The 20,954-nt window shown below is 32.1% G+C and overlaps 8 protein-coding genes across 8 annotated transcripts; 5 read left to right on the top strand and 3 right to left on the bottom strand.

The window, feature by feature from the left end:
• Positions 1-94: 94 nt before the first annotated feature.
• On the top strand, positions 95-2,488 carry DFA_05263 (uncharacterized protein; the record flags this gene model as incomplete). Its single annotated transcript, XM_004360927.1, has 6 exons — positions 95-337; positions 411-645; positions 736-1,178; positions 1,250-1,435; positions 1,673-2,408; positions 2,484-2,488. The coding sequence occupies 6 exons, from the start codon at positions 95-97 to the stop codon at positions 2,486-2,488; spliced, it is 1,848 nt and encodes a 615-aa protein (XP_004360984.1).
• A 308-nt stretch (positions 2,489-2,796) lies between these two features.
• Positions 2,797-3,111, bottom strand: DFA_05262 (uncharacterized protein; the record flags this gene model as incomplete). The annotated part of the gene is made up of 1 exon (XM_004360926.1): positions 2,797-3,111. One exon carries the CDS (start codon positions 3,109-3,111, stop codon positions 2,797-2,799), a length of 315 nt encoding a protein of 104 aa, XP_004360983.1.
• Positions 3,112-3,773: 662 nt separating this feature from the next.
• On the bottom strand, positions 3,774-8,183 carry DFA_05261 (uncharacterized protein; the record flags this gene model as incomplete). Its single annotated transcript, XM_004360925.1, has 3 exons — positions 3,774-7,584; positions 7,886-7,918; positions 8,017-8,183. 3 exons carry the CDS (start codon positions 8,181-8,183, stop codon positions 3,774-3,776), a joined length of 4,011 nt encoding a protein of 1,336 aa, XP_004360982.1.
• A 104-nt stretch (positions 8,184-8,287) lies between these two features.
• DFA_05260 (uncharacterized protein) lies at positions 8,288-9,859 on the top strand (the record flags this gene model as incomplete). The annotated part of the gene is made up of 2 exons (XM_004360924.1): positions 8,288-8,356; positions 9,503-9,859. 2 exons carry the CDS (start codon positions 8,288-8,290, stop codon positions 9,857-9,859), a joined length of 426 nt encoding a protein of 141 aa, XP_004360981.1.
• A 142-nt stretch (positions 9,860-10,001) lies between these two features.
• DFA_05259 (uncharacterized protein) lies at positions 10,002-12,008 on the top strand (the record flags this gene model as incomplete). The annotated part of the gene is made up of 3 exons (XM_004360923.1): positions 10,002-10,217; positions 10,391-10,963; positions 11,040-12,008. The coding sequence occupies 3 exons, from the start codon at positions 10,002-10,004 to the stop codon at positions 12,006-12,008; spliced, it is 1,758 nt and encodes a 585-aa protein (XP_004360980.1).
• Positions 12,009-12,321: 313 nt separating this feature from the next.
• Positions 12,322-14,541, top strand: DFA_05258 (ubiquitin-protein ligase; the record flags this gene model as incomplete). Its single annotated transcript, XM_004360922.1, has 7 exons — positions 12,322-12,818; positions 12,899-13,079; positions 13,175-13,407; positions 13,504-13,723; positions 13,823-13,950; positions 14,033-14,198; positions 14,287-14,541. 7 exons carry the CDS (start codon positions 12,322-12,324, stop codon positions 14,539-14,541), a joined length of 1,680 nt encoding a protein of 559 aa, XP_004360979.1.
• A 318-nt stretch (positions 14,542-14,859) lies between these two features.
• DFA_05257 (uncharacterized protein) lies at positions 14,860-15,721 on the bottom strand (the record flags this gene model as incomplete). Its single annotated transcript, XM_004360921.1, is given in 3 exon segments — positions 14,860-15,082; positions 15,102-15,130; positions 15,704-15,721. The coding sequence occupies 3 exon segments, from the start codon at positions 15,719-15,721 to the stop codon at positions 14,860-14,862; spliced, it is 270 nt and encodes an 89-aa protein (XP_004360978.1).
• A 3,135-nt stretch (positions 15,722-18,856) lies between these two features.
• DFA_05256 (uncharacterized protein) lies at positions 18,857-20,877 on the top strand (the record flags this gene model as incomplete). Its single annotated transcript, XM_004360920.1, has 3 exons — positions 18,857-19,744; positions 19,935-20,345; positions 20,428-20,877. The coding sequence occupies 3 exons, from the start codon at positions 18,857-18,859 to the stop codon at positions 20,875-20,877; spliced, it is 1,749 nt and encodes a 582-aa protein (XP_004360977.1).
• Between the last annotated feature and the right edge of the window lie 77 nt (positions 20,878-20,954).

Genomic DNA, 20,954 nt, shown 5'->3' with positions numbered 1-20,954 from the left:
AAGTAAATAATAACAAACCATGATTTGTCAAAAAAGACCTAATTCATAATTTCATCATTGTTTTTTTTTTCGAAACATATATAATCTATCTAGAATGAAAGAAGAATTGGTATCATTACCACCACCAACATCATTTATTGAATTGATTGTAAAGTTATCAAAAGAAAGAGAAATAAATAATCAACAACGAAAACAATTAGATGAAAAGACAATCATTAATCTAATACACAAGATAAAGAGTAAAGAACAACAAGAATATAATCGATTGATTGTTCAACAATGGGATCAAACATTATCATGGTTATTTTATCTTATCGTTCATTCTGAATTACCAACTGTATGTATTATATATATCTTTAAATGATATGTTTCATTTCATACTTATCTGTTTGTTTGTATTTACCGTTTAGATTAGAAATGAATCAATTTATTTATTAGATTATTCATTAATGTTTTCAAAAGGATTACATCAAAGATCATTGCGAGTAAATTTCAAAGGAGAATATAATCAAATAGATATATCTCCTTTGGATATTTTTAATCAATTTCATAATGATCACAATGATTATCAATTACCCTCCCAAGTAAAAGATATGATAATATCTATATTAAACTCTCTTCTAACTAAATATACATCACCAAAAGGTAAGTTAAAAGTAGAGAGAGAGAGAGAGATTGTTGTTATTCTGAGCAAATGAATTAATGTTAATATTTACCTTTTGTTTTTATTTGTAGGAGAAAATGATAAATTAATTCAAACATTGAGAGATATTTCAATGGGAGATCAATCTATTACTCGATCAAGTACATTGACATTGATTGAAAGAATATGTTCAGGTTTACAAATTCATTGCCCATCTTTTATATTTCTAGAGGGATATTTAAAAGATAATAATGTTGAATTGAGACACCGAGCAATCAATATAATCTATAATGCCACCACCACCTCCCCCTCCTCTACCTCCTCCTCTACAGAGTTTAATTATTCAAGTTTCTTTCAAAATCTTTGGAAAGCTGGATACACTATAAAAAAGAATTGTCTAGATGTGGATGAAATGATCATCAAACATTTAGAATCTCATCTTTTATCATTCTCAAGCAAAAGATCCTTATTTGGTAGAGAATTGGAAGATTCAAAACATATTATTAAATCAATGGACCCAAGTAATTTTAAAAAAGTATATAAATCAAAAAATAGATAATTTAAAAATAATCTAGATTTATTAATTTATTTCTTTTTATTTTGTAGTTTTCAAATATTTTATTACCAATAATATTAGATAAAATAATAGAGAGTCTTAATCAATCTTCATTATTGGAATATTTCATGTTTATTGGTAGTATTGTTGGATTAAAATATTTTAATGTGTATTTGGGTAAAATGCTTGGAAAATGTTATGAATTGCTTGCATCAAATATTGGAATGTCAGAAATAGTATTTATCGATTTAAAATTGTTCAAACCCAAACAACTATCGATACATTTTTCAAAATTGATGAAAATATATTACAGTTTAAATCGAGTCGGTGGATATTTTCCATATATTGATTGGTTGATCCCCCATATACATCCGTCTCATTTCAGTACGATAAGTAACAAATTTTGCCTTTTATCTAAACCATTTGCGGCATCAGTGGGGATGGAAAAATTTTTGGAAACTCTTTTAAACAAGGGTTTATTTCAAGCTGCTCAAGATCATTTTCTTTATTACATCCAAGTATTGTTAGTAGATTGTAAGAAAACTCCACTCAATTGTCTTGGATACAAGCTCCGTCATGTCATCCAAGGGGTGTCGAAATATCAAGGTTATACTCTAGACATGAATGGTACGAAAACATTATTCGATTATTGTCAACAATTGGATCAAAAACTTTATTTACAATGGAAACAAATAGGAAAAGAAGAAGAACAAGTAGATGATGATGATGAATATGAATATGACAGTTTGGAGAGTAAAATGGTAGACTTGGTAATGGCAATTGGTGATAATTTTAGTATTATACAAGCTATTATTTCAATGAACAAGGAAATGGAAATAGTTGCAAAGACATTATTATCAAAAAACCATTCAATACTTGCAGAATTGTTTGACATTAATCAATTAAAAGTAGACACTATAGTGTCTATCGAATCAATTCGACAATTGTATCCAACCTTTATACCAATATTTTTAAAGAATTACTATACCATACCCTATTTCTTACCAACATATATACTACCATTTTGGAAAATAATAATAGAAATTGTGAATCAATCCAAAATTGATGATGACTATAAAAGTGATGCCCAAGAAATTCATCGATTGGTACATGAAAGCATCTTGGATCAAATTCATATATATGATCAATCATTTGAAGAATTATTTTCATTGAACCCCATCATATCAAATAATTTGTTTGATCAATATGGTATAGTAATACCTAAAAACTTTAATTTCTTAAAAATAAATATTTAATATTCCTGATTTTATTTATTTATTATAGATTAGATCCCAGAGTATTGTGGAATTTATTTAATATTATTCTTCAGACCATCTGGATTTTTTGTTGGAAGCTATTGTTTCAATCAACTCTAGAAAAAGATTGATATATTTTTTACATTAAGATACATACAAGCATGAGCATCTGATCAATCCCACTTGCAACATCACTGAGGTGTTAACAGAGTCATTTTCCAAACCTCAGACATACAAACAATTGCCACCTTTCAACATTGGTTCAGTTTATCAAAGATTTTGGTGTAGAAAGGTATCTTTTCAATTTAAATCTTCTACTTTTATTAAATTCTCTTGTTGATTTAATTTTCTTCCATCCATCTTGATTTACCTTGACCAAATATTTGATATATTTCACTAGCAATGACAGTTTCATGTTCTACATGATCTGCAAGGACTGGGAATACAACATCTCTGAAAACACAATCATAAATCCAACTGTTGTTTTTACCAGCTGGAGCACGATTTGCATATACAATTATTGTTTGAAAAATATTATAGGTTCCAGCATTGGGAAAGACAATGGTTCTCTCAATTTCGGTTGCCATTTTGATTTCACTTCCATAGCTGAAAATATTCTTTACTTCAAAAACCAATTCTGCTCTATTTAAACGCATCACGACAACATCATCGTCAAACGAAGATCAAAATAATTTAGCCACAACAACAACACAAGTACCACTTCAACTACAACAGGAGAAATCGGCAGTACAACATCCACTCCAACAACTGGGGATGGAACGTCAACCTCATCGACTACAACCACTAGCATAGTAAACAGGTTGTTAAAAATGAATGATCGTACATGAACACTCTTTAAATATTTATTATCACTCTACGATATGATATAAGTGATAAATAGTTGATATCAATAGTGGACGAATTGACGTTGAGGAATTCACCGATCTCATTGTCACTGGGAGAGGGCAATGATCTATAATTTCATATCTGATACAATTATTGTATCTGGATCGACTATTCAATTGGAGGGTAATTTTGGAACATACTTTGTCAGCTCATCAGTCACCATTGAAAATAGTAACAGTCAATACAACTACTCGGTTTGTTTAATTACCGAGTTTACATCAACTAGAATATCGTGCAAGGTAGTGTCACCAATTTCAAGTGGTCTTGCTACTTTTAATATCACTGTCGATGGGTACTCTATTCTCAAACAATACACTATTCAATCAGCTCAACAACAATGTGAAAGTGAAACTAATCATTGTGCCAATAATGGTGTTTGTACTCCAGATGGTATCTTATTCTATTTATTTATTTATTGTTTTGGTAATAAATCTTTTAACTTTTGATGAATACCAGAGAGAGAATTTGATTTACCCTTGACAGAAGAGAAATAGAGACAAGAGATGGAATCGGTATCGATAGAGACAGCAACTCTATCGATGACATAGGAGACTGACCATGTGTAATGTTCAGTACGACGATCGATACTAATGTTGGTGTGACGGACGTGTTCGGTGGTGGTGGTATAGTGAGAGAGTACCTTTTTCATATTGATGTTTCTTGCCTCCTTTGGAATTTGTGATTGCAACATGGTCTCACTATCAGAGCTGGCATAGTGGTTGGTTTCATAGTTGTGGATACCAGAGATGGTACCTGATGCTGACCATGGACCAGTTCCCTTTAGTACACTTGCACGTTTGATGAGGTAGGTGTTGAGCATATCTTTACCAGTCTTGGAGATATCGTTTGGAATTTGGTTCTTAGCAGTGAGTTGAGCGAGGAGGGTGTTTGAAATCTCTTGTAGTTGAGTGTAATCTGAACCACCATCAATCTCCTTGTCCCAAGTTACATGCCATCCACCAAATACACCTTGAGTGGTTGGTTCCTTGTCAAAGTCGCGGAGTTCAACTTTGGTACCCTTGAATTTGGTAATGTTTGGTATCACCTCTTTAAGTGGGTCAAGACTAGTATGAACGGTTGCCTTTAATTGTTGTAAATGTGCTTTGGTGATGGATTGTTGGAACTGTAAAGAGTGAGTTTCCAAGACCTTGTTGAACTCCTTGTCAATAGAGACAAGTTGATTGTAAACCAATTGACGACGTTTACGAATATCATTGTATTGAGGAGTCATGGTCTCAATATCCTTGTCACCTTTGAGGTTTGTTTCGAGCTCGTTGATGATGGGACCAGACTTTTCAGTCTTGCCCTTGTTTTCAAACTTGTAGACAAGTGGGATAGTCTTGGCCTTTAATCTCTCGGTAGAAGTCTTGGCAAACTCGTTGGCAAAGAATGTGAAACGTGGGTCCTTTGCATTGGCGCAACTCGAAGTTAACTTCTTGAGGAAACCAAAGAAACGAGTCCAATCCTTTTTGAATACGGCTCTGAGAACATCTTGGTCACTGTCACCCCATGAGAAAGTCTTGATGTATCCTTCAGGTGCACATCTCTTGCTCTCAAATGATTTGAGGAGTGCGAGGTAGTCTTGAGCAGCGAGTTTATGTTCCAAAAACGATCTAGCATGTTTAAGCTTTGGTTCATACTCTTTGAGTAGTTGATCAATTGGTTGGATCAGCTCAAAGGTTGGAGTGTCGTCTTTGGTGATACTGACAAACTTGGTCCAAAACTCTTCAGACAATTGTTTGTCTTGATCCGAGTCTTTAGAGTAGTCTGCAACATGTTGGATTGGTTCCTTGACAAGAGCATTGTTGGCAAGATAGTTTTGTTTTGATTGATTAAACAACTCTCTTCCTTTGGGTGTACCTTGAATAAACAACCATGGTAAAATACTCTCGTAATAGTCTAGGTAGACAGTTCTAGTAACAACATCAGCATCATCTCCATTAGCCTTGGCAGCAGTGATTGGTTGAACCATGTTACGAGTATCCTTCTTTTTGTAGAGGTTAATGATATCCTTCCATGATTCATTTAAAATACGACCATATATCTTTACAAACTCTGCTTTTACAACTTCAACAAATGGTTTGAGTGTTGTACTAGTACCAATGTCGATACCCAATTGTTTACCAATACTCCATACACCGTCTGTCAAACCACTAATGTATTCCAATTTCTTTTCGCGATCGTCATTACCAAGTTCCTTGAAACGAGTTTCAATCTTGATCAAGTAAGCATAATAGGTTACGATAAACTTGATTTCCTCGTCAGTTGCAATACCAATATTCTTTACCCAATCCAAAGGTTGGTATTCTTGACGTGGGTATTGTTTGACATCATAACATTGACATGGTCCAACATGTAACTTTTCACAGTCACATGTACCAACTGCACGAATCAATGGACCCATGACATGTCCTGCATGACATACATCACGACATGATGGACATACAATCTTGTTACTATCAAAACTATCTCTTACACATGTTAAACAAGTGTAAAAATCTTGTTTCAATCTATTCTTGTCCTTATTTTTACATTGTACTTCACCAGTGGTAGCAGCAGAAGCAGCAGAGGTAGAGGTAGCAGGAGAAGAAGTACTACTTGGAGTGGCAAGAGTATTTAGGTCAGGTGACTTTAATTGAATATCATTCAACTTTTTAGTTGTCAATTCTAAAAGGTCACGACCAAATTGAGTGTCCAACTTGGCGACGATTTCATTGGTCTCTTGAATAAAACGAGATGCCAATGGATTTGATTGGAACGAGTCGAGGAATGGTTTGTATTGTTGATCGAGTACACGTTTCCAGTTGGCACAACTATTGAGGTCTTGTCTCTCCATAGCACCTTGTAAAGCCTTTTTGGTGATGGTCATGGTAGCAACACGATCTTCAATCTCTTTTTCTTGAATGGTTGCACCCAATGATTGGTCGATACTAACAAACAAGTCTTGACATTCCTTAAATACAGAGTATTTAACCAATTCATTGGCTGGATAGGTAGAGTTGACTTGGTTGAGGATAACGACAAGACTATTCTTTTTAGCAATGATACTTGGGATTTCTTTACGTTCAAATGAACCACGCAACGATTGTAATTGAGGTTTAACAATAACAATACGATCATTAATCTCTTTTTCAACGAGTAACGAACCAAGTTCATTTTGGATTTGGGTGAGTGCTGTCTCGGCCTTTTGAATAAATACAATGGCATAACGACTATCACCATAACGACTCTTAAACTCTTGGTAACGACCATTGAATTGATTCTTCCAATTGGCAAGTGAAGATAGATCCTTTCTTTCATAAGCACCTAATAAAGCATTGAGTGTAATTTGAAGTGATTGGACGGTATCATTGATAGTTTGTTCTTGGAGAGTGTCTCCGAGTTGTGAGTTGATGGTTGACAAGAGATCGGTGACTTGTTGGATAGTACGGATTGCCAATGGGTTGGCACCAAACAATTGGGTGAATAGTTGGAACTTGGGGTGGAGGACATTGTTCCAATTGATGATTGACTTTATATCCTTGCGTTCAAGAGCACCTTTGAGTGCGCTGATCATGGGTACGAGTTCTTTGGTAGCAATCTCAATCTTTTCCTCTTCGATGAGGTCGTGGAACTGAGACTCGGCATTTAATAAAATGGTGGTGGTCGTTTCAATGAGACGGACAGATTGTTGGTAGGCAAAGTACTTGGCTCTGAATTGATCCAATTTAGCACGAAGTTGATTGGTCCAGTTAATGGCAGACTTGACGTCTTGTCTAGTCATGGCACCTTGCAAAGCACCGACCATTGGTTCAATCTCCTTGTACGCCTTTTCAATCTCTTGTTCGGCAATCAATTCTCCCAACTCGGCGTCGACACGTAACCAAACAGCATTGACCTGGTCGATAAACGACTGTGCACTCTTGAGCTGACAGAAACGTTCGTTGAATGGTACAAACTTGACAGTGAGTTGAGTCATCCAATTTTGGACCGATTTAATGTCCTTTCTGGTGAGACCTCCCTCCAAAGCCTTGACCATAGGTGTCATCTCCTTGATTCCACCTTCAATCTCCTTTTCAATGGTCAAATTACCAATAGTCTCTTGGGCAAGGATCAACACCAACTCGGTCTCGTTTATAAATTTAATGGCAGCTTCTGAACCGATACTTTGATACTTGGTCTTGAATTCATTTAATTTGGTGGTAGCTTGACCAAACCAATTATTTGATGATGATAAATCCTTTCTTGACAACCCTGAATTTAATGGTCCAAGTACAGTTGAAAATGTTCCAATTGCTTTAGTTATCTCCTACAAAATAAAAATAAAAGAAATATTATTAATATTGTTAAATAAATAAATAAATATTGTTGATCATCATTAATACATACAGGATCGTTGGTTGATGGAGCGGGTGTGGCAACAACAACAGCAGCAGCGGGTGTGGCAACAGCAGCAGCGGGTGTAGCGACAACAGCAGGTGTGGAAGCAGCAGCAGGTGTGGCAGCAGGAGTTGGAGTTAAACATTTACAAACACCATTCTTTACTTTAAAGTACCAAATCCACAATCACAATAGAATCTAAAATTAAAAAAAAAAAAATTTGATTATTAATAAACTTGATTTGATTTGATTTGATGATATTCAATTGAATATCATATGATAATTGAGATAAATACTTTGAATTTTTGGCAGGTCCAAGGTTATGACCAGCGTGACATGTTACGGCACAACTTGCGCATACACCAGCACTTCCAACACGTCCACATGTCTTACAGTCGTACCATGTTTGGACTTCCAATACCTTTCCTGTTCTAACAAATGTACACGTAACTAATTCTGACATTATTTAATGTTGATGTGATAAAATAATAATACAAATATATATACAGAGAGTGAAAAGATAATAATAATAAGGAGAGATAGGTGAGGAGAAATGAAATGAAATGAATGGCTTTGGTGTGGACTCTTTTAATGGCCTGGACAAGATCAAGTCGTAAGATATTTTTAGCCTTCTTGGTAAGTACGACATGAAATCATACACCATTCAACACAATGCGGCACCTCATTTCCCCACTAGGAAATGCACCCGTCATCTGTGATCTCAGATCCATGTGGGTCGGGATATTTTTGTTTTTGTTTTTGTCTTGTTTGGGTGAAAATATCTTGGTTCATTGCACCGCGTAAGCTCAGAGCAACGGGGCAACGACTTTTTCCGTAGTAGATCTGTCCATCCTTGATATAATTTTTATAAAGTTGTGTAAAATAAAATAAATATCTTATCTATCTATCTATGCACATAAATTTGCACATATGCTAATACTTACAGAAATCAAAATAAATATCCCAATGGGAAAATAAGTATACATATACTTCCCATTGATTGTTGTTTGGGAATACGATTTGTTCCAATGTTAATAATAATCATTAATTATTGATGATCATCATCACTAAAGCCTTTGATAAATATATTTTGTTGTAACAAAAGAGTAGAAATCTTATCATATGATTGTGTGCTCTTCATCTTTCATTCATCTTTCTTCTCATGTTGAGTGTTTCTTCTTCTCCTTCTCCTTCTTCTTCTTCTTCATTACTTTCATTCCTTTCATTCCTTTCATTCATTCATCTTTGCTTTCTTTTCTTTTCTTTTCTTTTCTTTTCTTGTTATAGTTTGATACTATTTATTTATTTGTTGAGAGCTAGAAAGGAGTCGATAATAAAAAGAATGAACAAAAAATAGTACTAAACTAAGGTGAGTGGAGCCGTGTCGAAAAAGTCACTTCGCATTTAACAAGACAAAGATCTGTTCTTCATTATTATTATTATTTTTAACATTTAATTTTTATTTTTCGGATATTCTCTTTATGTCTCATCTAAAATATGATATCTTTTTTTTATGAGTCAATAAATAATATTATGTTCATTATTATCTATACTGCTTTCTAACAAAAACTTTCATTCATTGTCATTTCATTTTAAAATTACCATTGTACCATACCATCACTCTCACAGATCCGGGGAGAAACAAAACACACAATCAAATTTGATAGAGTTACTTACCACTAGATGTGGCTTTGTGTAATTTGGAAAATATATTTTCTTTTCTGGTTGGTTAGAGGGTTGGAGGGTTGCCATCCATATACCAATATTTATTTTTATTGATAGACAAGTGGATCACCATTGAATCAATCCAATTTCATTCTATATATTTATATATTGCCAAAAATTAAAATTAAATTTACTTCTCTAAAAAGCTACTTTTCAAATCAAATCAAATCAAATCTAACCATCATCATGGATATCTCACACATTGAAAACGACCTAATACAAATCATTGCAAGAGTAGCCAACACTCATGTGGACGATGTCAATGTCCCTCTCATGGCATACGGACTTGGAGAAGGTTGGTGTAGCGAAATTTCAAATGAAGTTGAAAGAAAATATGGCATTAGTAATCATATTAACAACCACTCTACCATTAGAGTATTGGCCTACTCTGTCCAAAGTAACAGAACAAAATAAATAAATAAATATATACAATTGTATTCTCTAAGAAAATAATAATATTTTTTTTTTTAAACGTTATTTTTTTTGATGGTGGTACTTTTCAAGAACTAGAAAAAAAGATGTATAAATATGGTGACAGATAAAGGAGAAAGGAAAAATGAATGAACCTCCTGCTGAACTATCACCACAACCATCAACTTCATTCATTGAACTACTTGTCAATTTGTCAATTGATGATTCAAGTAGCAGCGGCGGTAGCGAATCAAGCTTAAGAAGACAGTTTAATGAAGAGCATGTTGAACAACATTGGAATCAGACATTGGAATGGTTGACTGCATTGTCTATGAAATATGATTCACCAAATGTAGTATTAGTATTAGATGATCATATCAGATATTGAGGATCTTTATTAATCAACTCTCTTTTTGTTTTTTTGAAACAAAGATTAGAAACCAATCAATCTATTTACTTGATGAAACATTAAAGAGTAAAAAAAGGAAATCAACTATCAACCTACCAATCGACAAGTTGTTTAATACTTTTAAGCACAATAATCTTGAATCAGAGACAGAAGAGATGGTATACTCTATCTTTGGTTCAATGCTAAATCATCATAATCTAACAGAAGAAAAGATTAAAGTTTTGATATCAACTTTAAAAACTATCTCTTCCTCCTCCTCAAATGACCATTCTCAAGATTTTAACAAGGTATTGTTGAGAGAAAGGACATTAAGATTACTTGAAAGATATTGGCAATCTTTATATAAATATAAAACTATAGTTGAATCTTGTCTATTGGGATATATAACAGATGCTAGTAGCATTGATATGCAACAAAGGGCAATTCAAATGATTGATCAAATTGCAGACAAGAAACAAACCAATGAGAAATCAGATGTACAATTAAGATGGTTTGCACTCACTGCCTCTAGAGAATACTATTTCTTTGATGTATTGAATACTGTATTTAAAGAGTACTGGGATTCCACGTCATTTCAAAGACCGGTACTCTTGGTAGACGATATAATCATAGAAAGATCAGTAACTATATTGAGTAAAGGGTCACCTCAATCTTTATTCTCTTCTTTAAAATTAATTCATCCAAACAAATTTAGAATCGTATGTACAACAACTCAAAACTATTCACTTCTTCTTTGTACACTCAAAACTAATATTAGTTTCTATCTTTTTTTAGATGTCATCAAGATTATTACCAATAGTAATAAACAAGATTAAAGATAATGGTTATGATCGATTAAATGAAATAGTTAGATTTGTTATGGGTGTTGGTGCAATTGTTGGAATGAAGTATTTTAACAAATACTTGTTTCAATTGTTCCAATATTTTAAAACTGTCGATGATGCTTCATCATTGGATCGAGGTGTCATTGACTTGTTTTTACAATTGTGTCATGCGTACGCACCAAGTCAAATGTCACTCTATATGCCCATCATTTTAAAACTACACGAAAAATATATTCAAACAAAGGAACAATTTATTTTAGTTGATTTCATACCATACATGCATCCATCTTATTTCGCCAACAATATAAATAAGCAAATGTACAAAATGTTGGAAACTAATAGATGGTTTGATCCTTGGATAACAGTTAAAATATTACAATCATTATTGGATAATCATTTAGTTGAAAATAGTCAAACCCTATTTTACAATTGCACCAAAATAATCTACCAACAATGTCTTGGTAATGCCAAGTATACTCATCAACACAGTCATTACCTAAAACGTGTCATTGAATTAGTAGATATTTCTTCACCTAGTGGTAGTAATAGTAATATTTTGGTGTTATCACTCGATTCAACCATCGAGTTACTCGGTTATTATTTAAGATTGGATCAACAAATTTATTCATTTTGGTTTGAGGAACTTTTAGATATGCAATCAAAAAATAACAATGACTTTGGTTTGGCTGAAATAACCCAAGCACTAATTGATAATCATACGATAGTATCTTTTTTATTATCACCTCATATAAATCAATTATCTTCATCATCATCTCATCAAATTATTATTGACCCATTTATATATCACACTCGATCAACTCTATCCAAGTTGGAATCACTAGTTCATCAACCAGCACCCAGATTAATTCAACCATTATTATCATCAAAACAACAATTATTACAATTACTAAATAAATAAATAAATAAACAAACATGGAATGTACATTAATTAATTTACTAATCCATCCAGTCCATCCATCCGTATAATTTTAAAAAAAAAGTTTCATCTTCTTCAAAGTTTCTTGGAACCTTTTTAGCTCAGCTTCAAGGTGAATCATTTTTATTAGCCCCTTTTTTAATTTGCAAAAAGCGTCTACCAAAGGATTTGTGTACCATTTAATTGAGTATAGAGAGAGATAGATAGATAGATAGATATAGATATATATTATATTATATTATATTATAGATAGTTTACTTTATAGATAGAGAAGTGTGAGAGAGATAGAGATAGAATGGATACATTGTTAGCGCAGATGGTGGATATGGGGTTTGATGCAGAGGTTTCAAGATTTGCTTTGGAACAAACTCATTGTGCAGGAGTTCAACCAGCTATTGAATTCATCTATGCAATGAATGATAAACCAAATGCTGCAGGTTTCAAACCATCAACACCACAAAGACAAACAACTACTACTATAGATAACAATAATAATAATAATAACAACACAAGTTCACTTGGTCGTCAAGGAACATCATCACTATCACAACCAACTAAAAAGATTAGAACTAGTATTAGAGACTCTAATGAATCATTCGATTCTGATGAAGAGTATTATCAAGATGTCGATGACTATGAATTCGACTCTCCCATTGTCGAAGTTGCCAATGTCACCAACACTGTCATTCAAGCCTCTGAAATTGCAAAGACTGCTCTCAAAGAGATTGAAAAGATTACCAATATCACTGATGCAACACCATGTGCTGCTACTTTAATGTTATTGAAATATCAGTATGTAAAAGAAATAAGAAGAAATAGATACAAACAAGATAAAGAATTCTTTATATATTAATATTGTTTATTTTTGAAAGATGGAACTCTAACAAGTTACTTGAACAATACTATGAAGACCCTGATCGTGTTATGAAACAAGCAGGTGTACCTGAAAAGGAAGAATTTACAGCATTTGCAAGTGTAAAAGGAGAAGATTGTATTGTTTGTATGGATGATCTTAGTCGTAAGAATGGTTGTTTCTTATCATGTAATCATGCTGTAAGTATAAAACATAGATTTCGAAATACAATACAATATACAATATATATATATCTATCTTTTTCATTAATTAATTAATTATTTATTATTTTTAGGCATGTGTACAATGTTGGACAACCTATGTTGAAGGTAAAATCAGTGAAGGAGAGTCTATCAGTATGACATGTTTGGCATACAAGTGTGGTACCATTGTATCAGATTCTTTTATTAAAAAGGTTATCCCACAGTATTACAACAAGTATCTCGAAAGATTGGCCTTGACTTTTGTTGACAAGAATCCAAATATGAGATGGTGTCCAACTGCAGGTTGTGGTAATGCATTGAAAGCGTAAGTAAAGATGAAAGAACAAAACAAACTTTAAATCAGTATTTATTCAAAACATGATTATTAATCTATATTCTCTATATTGTTTATTTATTTTAGTGACAGTCAATCAGAATCAATTGCACAATGTACTTGTGGATTTAGAATTTGTTTCAAGTGTAATCAAGAATCTCACATTCCAGCTTCATGTGATCAAGTCAAGCAATGGAAGAAAAAGTGTGAAGATGATAGTGAAACTGCCAATTGGATCTCATCTCATACTCAAGATTGTCCAAAGTGTCATTCTGCCATTGAAAAGAATGGTGGTTGTAATCATATGGTAAATATATATAGAGAAAGAGAAAGAGAAAGAAAGAGAGAGACAAATATTTGTCTCAACATGATTATTAATATTTATTTAATTATTTATTTTTTTTAGTCTTGTAAAAAGTGTACACATGAATTTTGTTGGATTTGTATGGGTAACTGGAAAGGACATTCCAATTGCAATGCCTACAAAAAGGAAGAAAATAGCAACAAATCTGAAACAAAGAAGGCTCTTGAAAGGTAAAACAAAAAAACATACATATATATATATATATTTGATTATCTTTTATTTACCAATTTGTTTTATTTTATTTTATTTTAGATATTTGTTCTATTTCCATAGATATAATACACATGAACAAAGTAAAAAGTTTGAAACCAAATTAAGAAAGGGAGCTTTGGATACCATTATGGCTTTCCAAAACAAAAAGGATAAGAGATGGATCGATGTTAAGTTTATCGAAACCTCTACCGAAGTTTTAATTCAAGTATGTCAAACAAAAATTAATCGATTAAACCAAAATAGTTATCATTTACTAATATATCTTTATTTTTTTATCTTTATTATTATTATAGTGCAGAAGAACTTTAAAGTATACTTATGTATTTGGATTTTATCTCCAAGATGGTGCTGAAAAGAATTTGTTTGAGTATTTACAAAACGATTTGGAAAGAACTACCGAGAATCTCTCTGGTATGTTGGAAAAGGGTGAAGATCAAAATGTCCAACAACTCAAGGAAATGACCAACTTGGCCTCTACCAAGCTTAACCATCTCATCGAAGGTGTCGAAGAAGGTCTCACTGCTCATGGAACCAAGAAAAAGTTTTAAATCATCAATGATGAAATGAATCTCTCTCTAAAGTACACACATACACACATATTATATATATTATACATTTACACTCCACATTAGAATTGTATTTCTTTTCAAATACTATTGACCAATATTATTATTATTATTTCCACCTTTTATGTGATTATTATTGTAAGGGGAATTCCCTTACTATATTCCACTTTTTTCTTTCTTTTAAATGTAAAATAAAAACAACATCATACATATATATATAAAACAATAACAATAATAATAATTGTTAATCTAATCCATCCATTATTATTATTATTAACCATTGATGATAATTATCGATATTTATTCCATTAAATTAGAGTAGAATTGAGATTCAATCAAATGCTTTGCTCTAGTTGTAGAGATACCTTCAGCAACAGCTATTTGGTTGATAATAGATGGTCGACTATAATTAATGCTTGCAAATGTTTCCAAATACTCTCTTTCCCTATCAGTTACACTTGTTGTGTTATCTTTGACCAGTGCAGCAGTCGAAGGTGGGATATTGTTGATACTGCTACTGCTACTGTTGTTGTTACTAATACTCTCCGACATATGTTGTTGTTATATTCTTCTAAAGAAGGAATAAAGTTACATCTATTGAATTATATATGTATATATCTCTCACAACTCAACAACCAAGATAAGATGTACACCTAATAATGTTGCTCAATCCTGTGTGATTAGAGATTATACACTTTAGTAATTCGCAATTAATTAATTGCAAGTTTTAAAAGTGTGTAAATTGAGAGTTGTGTTATTGTAGTTGTTGTTGTTGTTGGATGATTGGTTGTTTGATATAAAGGTAACGTAATCTTAAACAGTGACAACTTGTATTATTGTTTCATCTCTTCATTTCATGCGAAAACCTCTGGAGATTGAAATTTTTCCAAGTTTAGAACACACGGTCAGTCCATTTTTGGATAACACTTGACTAAGAGATTCAAGCAGGTGGGAGCTGGCGTTCAAGGAGTAGATCACTCACTTTTGTAATGTTTTTTACATCGACTTGAACCATGGATTAGATTGAGAGATAGAACAAGCTCTAGTTTAAAATAAACTACTTGGTTTGTGAGTTGAGGGTTAATTAATGCGTGCATGAAATTATGAAAACCACAACATTCATTTATTATTAAGTAGTAATTACCTTGTTTCTTGCATGCATTTTATTTTTAAATTAAAAAAGAATAATTATAATTATTAAAAGACACTAGATTAGACAGACAGATAGAGATACAAACAAATAAGAATAATTCTTCTATTATTTATTTATTTATTCATTCATTCATTTATTCATCAACCATAAAATTTATTTAATTTAATATTTAGAAGTAACCTATTTAAACAAAAATTCGACTATTCATAGAGTTGCTTTATCAAGCTTAAATTGTAGGTGTATAAAAAAATAGAAATCGAAATTGAAATTGAATTTCAAGACCGACCAACTTGTTTGTTGTTGTATAAAATAGAAATTTGGCCTATGACATAATACCTCGATCCACCCTTATTGGACTATTCTATTTATAAATGCTCACATTTTCAATTCCAAATTGGATTTATTTTTTCACTCGTGTACTACATTTTTTTAAAAGAGAATTTCCAAATGAGGGTTTTGGTTTTAAAAATTAATTTTTGACTGAACCTCTCTACATAGATTACAACTTTTTAAAATCACAATTATAATAATAACAAACAAATAATAATAATAATAATTATAAAAAATAATTATATCATTGTATATTAGTAGCAACCAAACTATCCATCCATCTATCTATTCCATTTCAAATTTCTAGTAGTAGAATAACAAACCAAGTTGTCGGTCAATAATAATAGATGATCAATATTCTAGACTAGGAAATAATTTACCATTTTCTTTTTCTTCTTCTTCTTCTCAACCACACAACACAACAGGCTCATAAAATATTTTGTTTTGGTTTAAACATTATTTTAATTTTCTTTCAAAAAAAAGGTAAATAAGTTTTGGATTATTTAGATTTAATTAATTGTTGGCAATGGCATTTTAAGGCATAACCATATAGTATTCATTCTTTTGGATGGCGACTTGGAATTCACCAATTCCAACAAAAGCTATTCAAACGAAAGAATTAAAATCATTAATTAAATCGTTTGTCAATATCTCATACTCCATTGTATAAAATTATAATTTTATACAATAGTAAGAATGTATTGAAATCTCATGTAATTCATTACAACAAATAGGTCTGTCAAATCGTTCTTTTCCATAAATTTATAATTTTTAATTGGATGGAATAAAGATTGACAGATTTCCTTTTCACCAACATCATAATCATCATCATCGTCTTCACCATTTACACACAACCCTCACCCAAAACACTGAGTCATTTTCCATTTTTCCAATTTATCATCATCATTAGTAATTTCCATTTCCTCTCACTCACTCTTTTAAAATTTATTATTGTTGTTGTTGTGGTAGTTGGGTAGATTTAAATATGTTTTCGTTATCAACACACACACACAAATAAAACGACGATAGATTGTGCGACAACAAGATATCTTCCAGTTGTTGGTGGTGTTGAAATCGAAATAATTATAATGACACTCTCTAAAGCCAGATCTTTGTGAACGTCGACGAAATTACACAATATTGTTTCGTTCAACGTCTTCAGATACACCCGTTCCTTCACATTCAATTCACCCGTTCACACCACCCCCACTCACATACATACACTCACTCTCACACACAAACACTCATCCAATCCACATATTTTAAAAATGGTTTTTTAACTTTAAATCCATTCACTCTAAACAAAACACTACACAACACCCACCCACCATTACTCACTCACCATCATCATCATCACCAGCCCTATCATTCTAACTTTTTAGTTTTAAAACATGACAGACATCCAACTCTCACCCACCATGCAGTCAGTATCCAGTTGTTGTTGTTGTTGTTGATGATGAACACCAACACCAACACCAACAACAACAACAGAATACTGTTACTAGTAGTAGTACCTACTACTACTATTAACTTGCAAATACCACCCTAGCCCATACATACTACTTTGTTAACTATCTATTGTTGTGTTTCAAAATCCATTTTATCTTTTATTGTCATTGTTGTTGTTGTTGTGTTATTATTTTAAAATAATAATTATAAACATCTTTTTTTTTATTGTCCAAGCCCATTTATTTCCAACTCTCACTCACTCTCTCTCACTCGATTACACTCTCTCAACTTTAAGCAGCCACGCCAAACCCAACAACCAACAAATTAATTTTAATAGAATATATTTATATAAAAGAATTTGCGAAAGCTTTCTTTTTCTTTTATCAATAATAGTAGCATTAGAATAGTAGTATTAATAATTTACCATATTTTAGTTTTGATAGATATACATATATATATATATACACGCAGCCTTGTTCTTTCTTTAGTTTTTTTAGAGCAATCAACTTTTTGGAAAAGGATTGATAACCTAAAAAGGTAAATATTTTTAAGGTTTCAAAAACCAACTCTCTCTCTACCTTCACCAACCACCCACACCACCACACAACTCCCTCTATTTTTAATTTCAATATGAATGGTCCATTTCCCTTTGACACACACACTCTCTCTCCTCTATACAATAATTAATATATTGCGATATATGTATAAATATATATTTATCATATGATTTATGGATGTGATGATCAAAATAATCATTCCATGACATATTAATATTTGATAGAAAGAGAAGAATAATAAGAAGAAGAGAAACAGATTTAAAAAAAAAACAAAAAGTATACACAAATCTATTCAACAACAACAACTTGTACATATTACCTAAACATTCCATAGTGAAACCAACATCCTCACCTCACCACCTCTAGAGATTTTACTTTTACATGTTTGTTTTGTTTTTTTTGAATATGGAATTGCAATAATAATAATGAATGAAAGAAGGAATGAAATGAAATATTGGATAACTCAATTTTTACTTTTTTATTTCAAATAGTTTTAAATATATATTTATATATTAAAATATTTATTTTTATCAACATCAACAACAACAACCTTTACATTTTATATTTTATATTTAATCCCCTAACCGCCGACACAACTCACACATTTTCATATTAAATCTTGTTACACCACGCACCCCTCACTCTTTTTTCCCTTCCCCACTCTACCTCCTACCTTGTTTTACTTTCTTTTAACTGCATTCTTACTAACTTTATATAACTTCATCATCACACAACTAACTGTAAAATACAGTTAATTTAGACAAGAGACACAAACAAACAAACCCAACAAACAAACAGAACAAAAAAAATGGATCCTATTAACTTTGGAAATTATTTTATTAGAGAATCATCAAATAATAATAATAATAATAATCAAAATAATCAAAATAACAATAACAATAATAATAATAATAATCAAAATATGAATAATATAATGTTAAACGTTAATGATAGAAAATATATAAGTGGAAGTGCAAGAAACTTTCCACAACTATCACAAGAATTTCCAGGTTCTCCAGTCAATACATCGACCACATCAACTTCATCCTCTAATTTAAACCAACAGAGATCTCAATATAAATCACCAGATATCATGCATGTGAGACGTGTAAAGTCATCCAACTCATCACCCTCTCTAACGACGCCCAAACACAAAAAACAATTACCAAGTTTGCCATCATCGAGTAGCAAAAATCAACCATCCAGCAGCAGCAAAGACAGAAAAGAAACATCAATGTCATTATCGAGCACTCCAAATCATCATTCAACCGATTATACACCATCGATGGGCATGCCATCATCCTATTCACTTTACCAGTCGCCTTTTTCCAATATGTCATCATCTCCCGATCAAAACATGATCTTTACTTCACCATCATCAATGTCGTCATCCTCGCAACAATTAACCAACCCAACGTCACTCAACTTTAGATACAATGACAACAACAAAAGTCATCAACCATTTATTGGAACCGATATTCTCAGTCAATTGCCAGAGGAAATCCTTATCACCTTTTTGTCATTCCTCTCAGTTTCCGATCTCTATTGGTGTACTTTTGTTTGCAAGACTTGGAAACGTCTTTGTGAAGATGAGTACATTTTCAAGAAAATCTGTCACAAGAGTTATCCATGTCTAAGCAAATACATCAGACCTCCCTTTGAAACAAGTTGGAGAAAATATTATAATATGAGAAAGGTAAATCAAATTGCTCATTTAAATTCTATTGGTCTTTGTCTTTGGTATTGAAATAGGAAATAGGAAAAAGATAAATACCACAAGACATTGACCTATGACATACATACAAACCAAAAAACACATCAACTAATATATAAAAATTCTGTATTATTATATTTCTATCATTCTTTTTTATTTTATTTTATTCTAGTCATCATTTTTAGTTTTAGGTGGACCAGTAGCACAATCAAGTTGTATGGATGATATTTGTAAAAAGTTAAGAGAATGTGGACTTGATAATGTAGATAGTTTTTATACACAAAAGAGATTGCCAACATTGGAAGAATTGCAAAAATATACTGGCGTTTTAATTTATAGTTACAATTCATCGGCATTTTTAGATGGTCAAACTATGGGTGACGTCCTCTCTGACTATGTAGACAATGGTGGAGGTGTCGTCGTCACTGTGTTTACCAATTGTAATAATCTTAGAAATGGTTTCCTCAAGGGTAGATTCTTTGATCAAAACTATCATCCAATCAATCCAGCTCGTCAAGCTGATACAAATGGAAAGAAACCTCTCACACTTGGAAAAGTAGTTATTCCAAATCATCCAATTCTTGTAAGTAAAAAGAAAGAAAAAAGAAAAAAGAAAAAAGAAAAATATAATTATTAATTTTCCTTTTTTAATTTATTTTTTTTAGAATGGAATTAAATCATTGGATGGTGGTAGATCATCATTCTTTTGTCCAGGTTCTGTAAATTCTGAAGCCAATTTGGTCGCCGAATGGTCAAATGGAGCTCCATTGATTGCCGATCTCTCTAAACAAAATGGAAAGGTTGTAGCACTCAATTTCTTCCCTCCAAGTAGTGATACTGGAGATGCAAGATTTTGGTCGTCAGACTCTGGGGGTGCCCAAATGATGGCCAATGCCTTGGCCTATGTCGGAAGAAGCTCTGCTTTGCGAAAAACTAAAAGCCAATCGGAAAATGGATTAACCAGCAGCGATAGAATTAAAGACCACGGAGAAGGTGCTAGTAGTCTTGCCGAAAAAGATTACAATCAAAACAAACAAAAGGAAAAGAAACACAAATTTCTCGGAAAGAAGTTACCTTTTCTCTATAAGCTCTTTTCTTCTTCCAAAAGAGTTTAATCTTTAAAAGAAAGAATGAAAGAAACTATAATATAATATAATATAATAAACTAATCAAACCACCCCCTACTCCCACT

The sequence above is a fragment of the Cavenderia fasciculata genome, assembly GCF_000203815.1.
Source record: "Cavenderia fasciculata unplaced genomic scaffold Scf_Dfasci-G-o-80e12.f1-5, whole genome shotgun sequence".
NCBI classification, from domain to species: Eukaryota; Evosea; class Eumycetozoa; order Acytosteliales; family Cavenderiaceae; genus Cavenderia; species Cavenderia fasciculata.
Note: the sequence above shows the minus strand (reverse complement) of the source record. Positions and strands in the feature narration are given on the sequence as shown.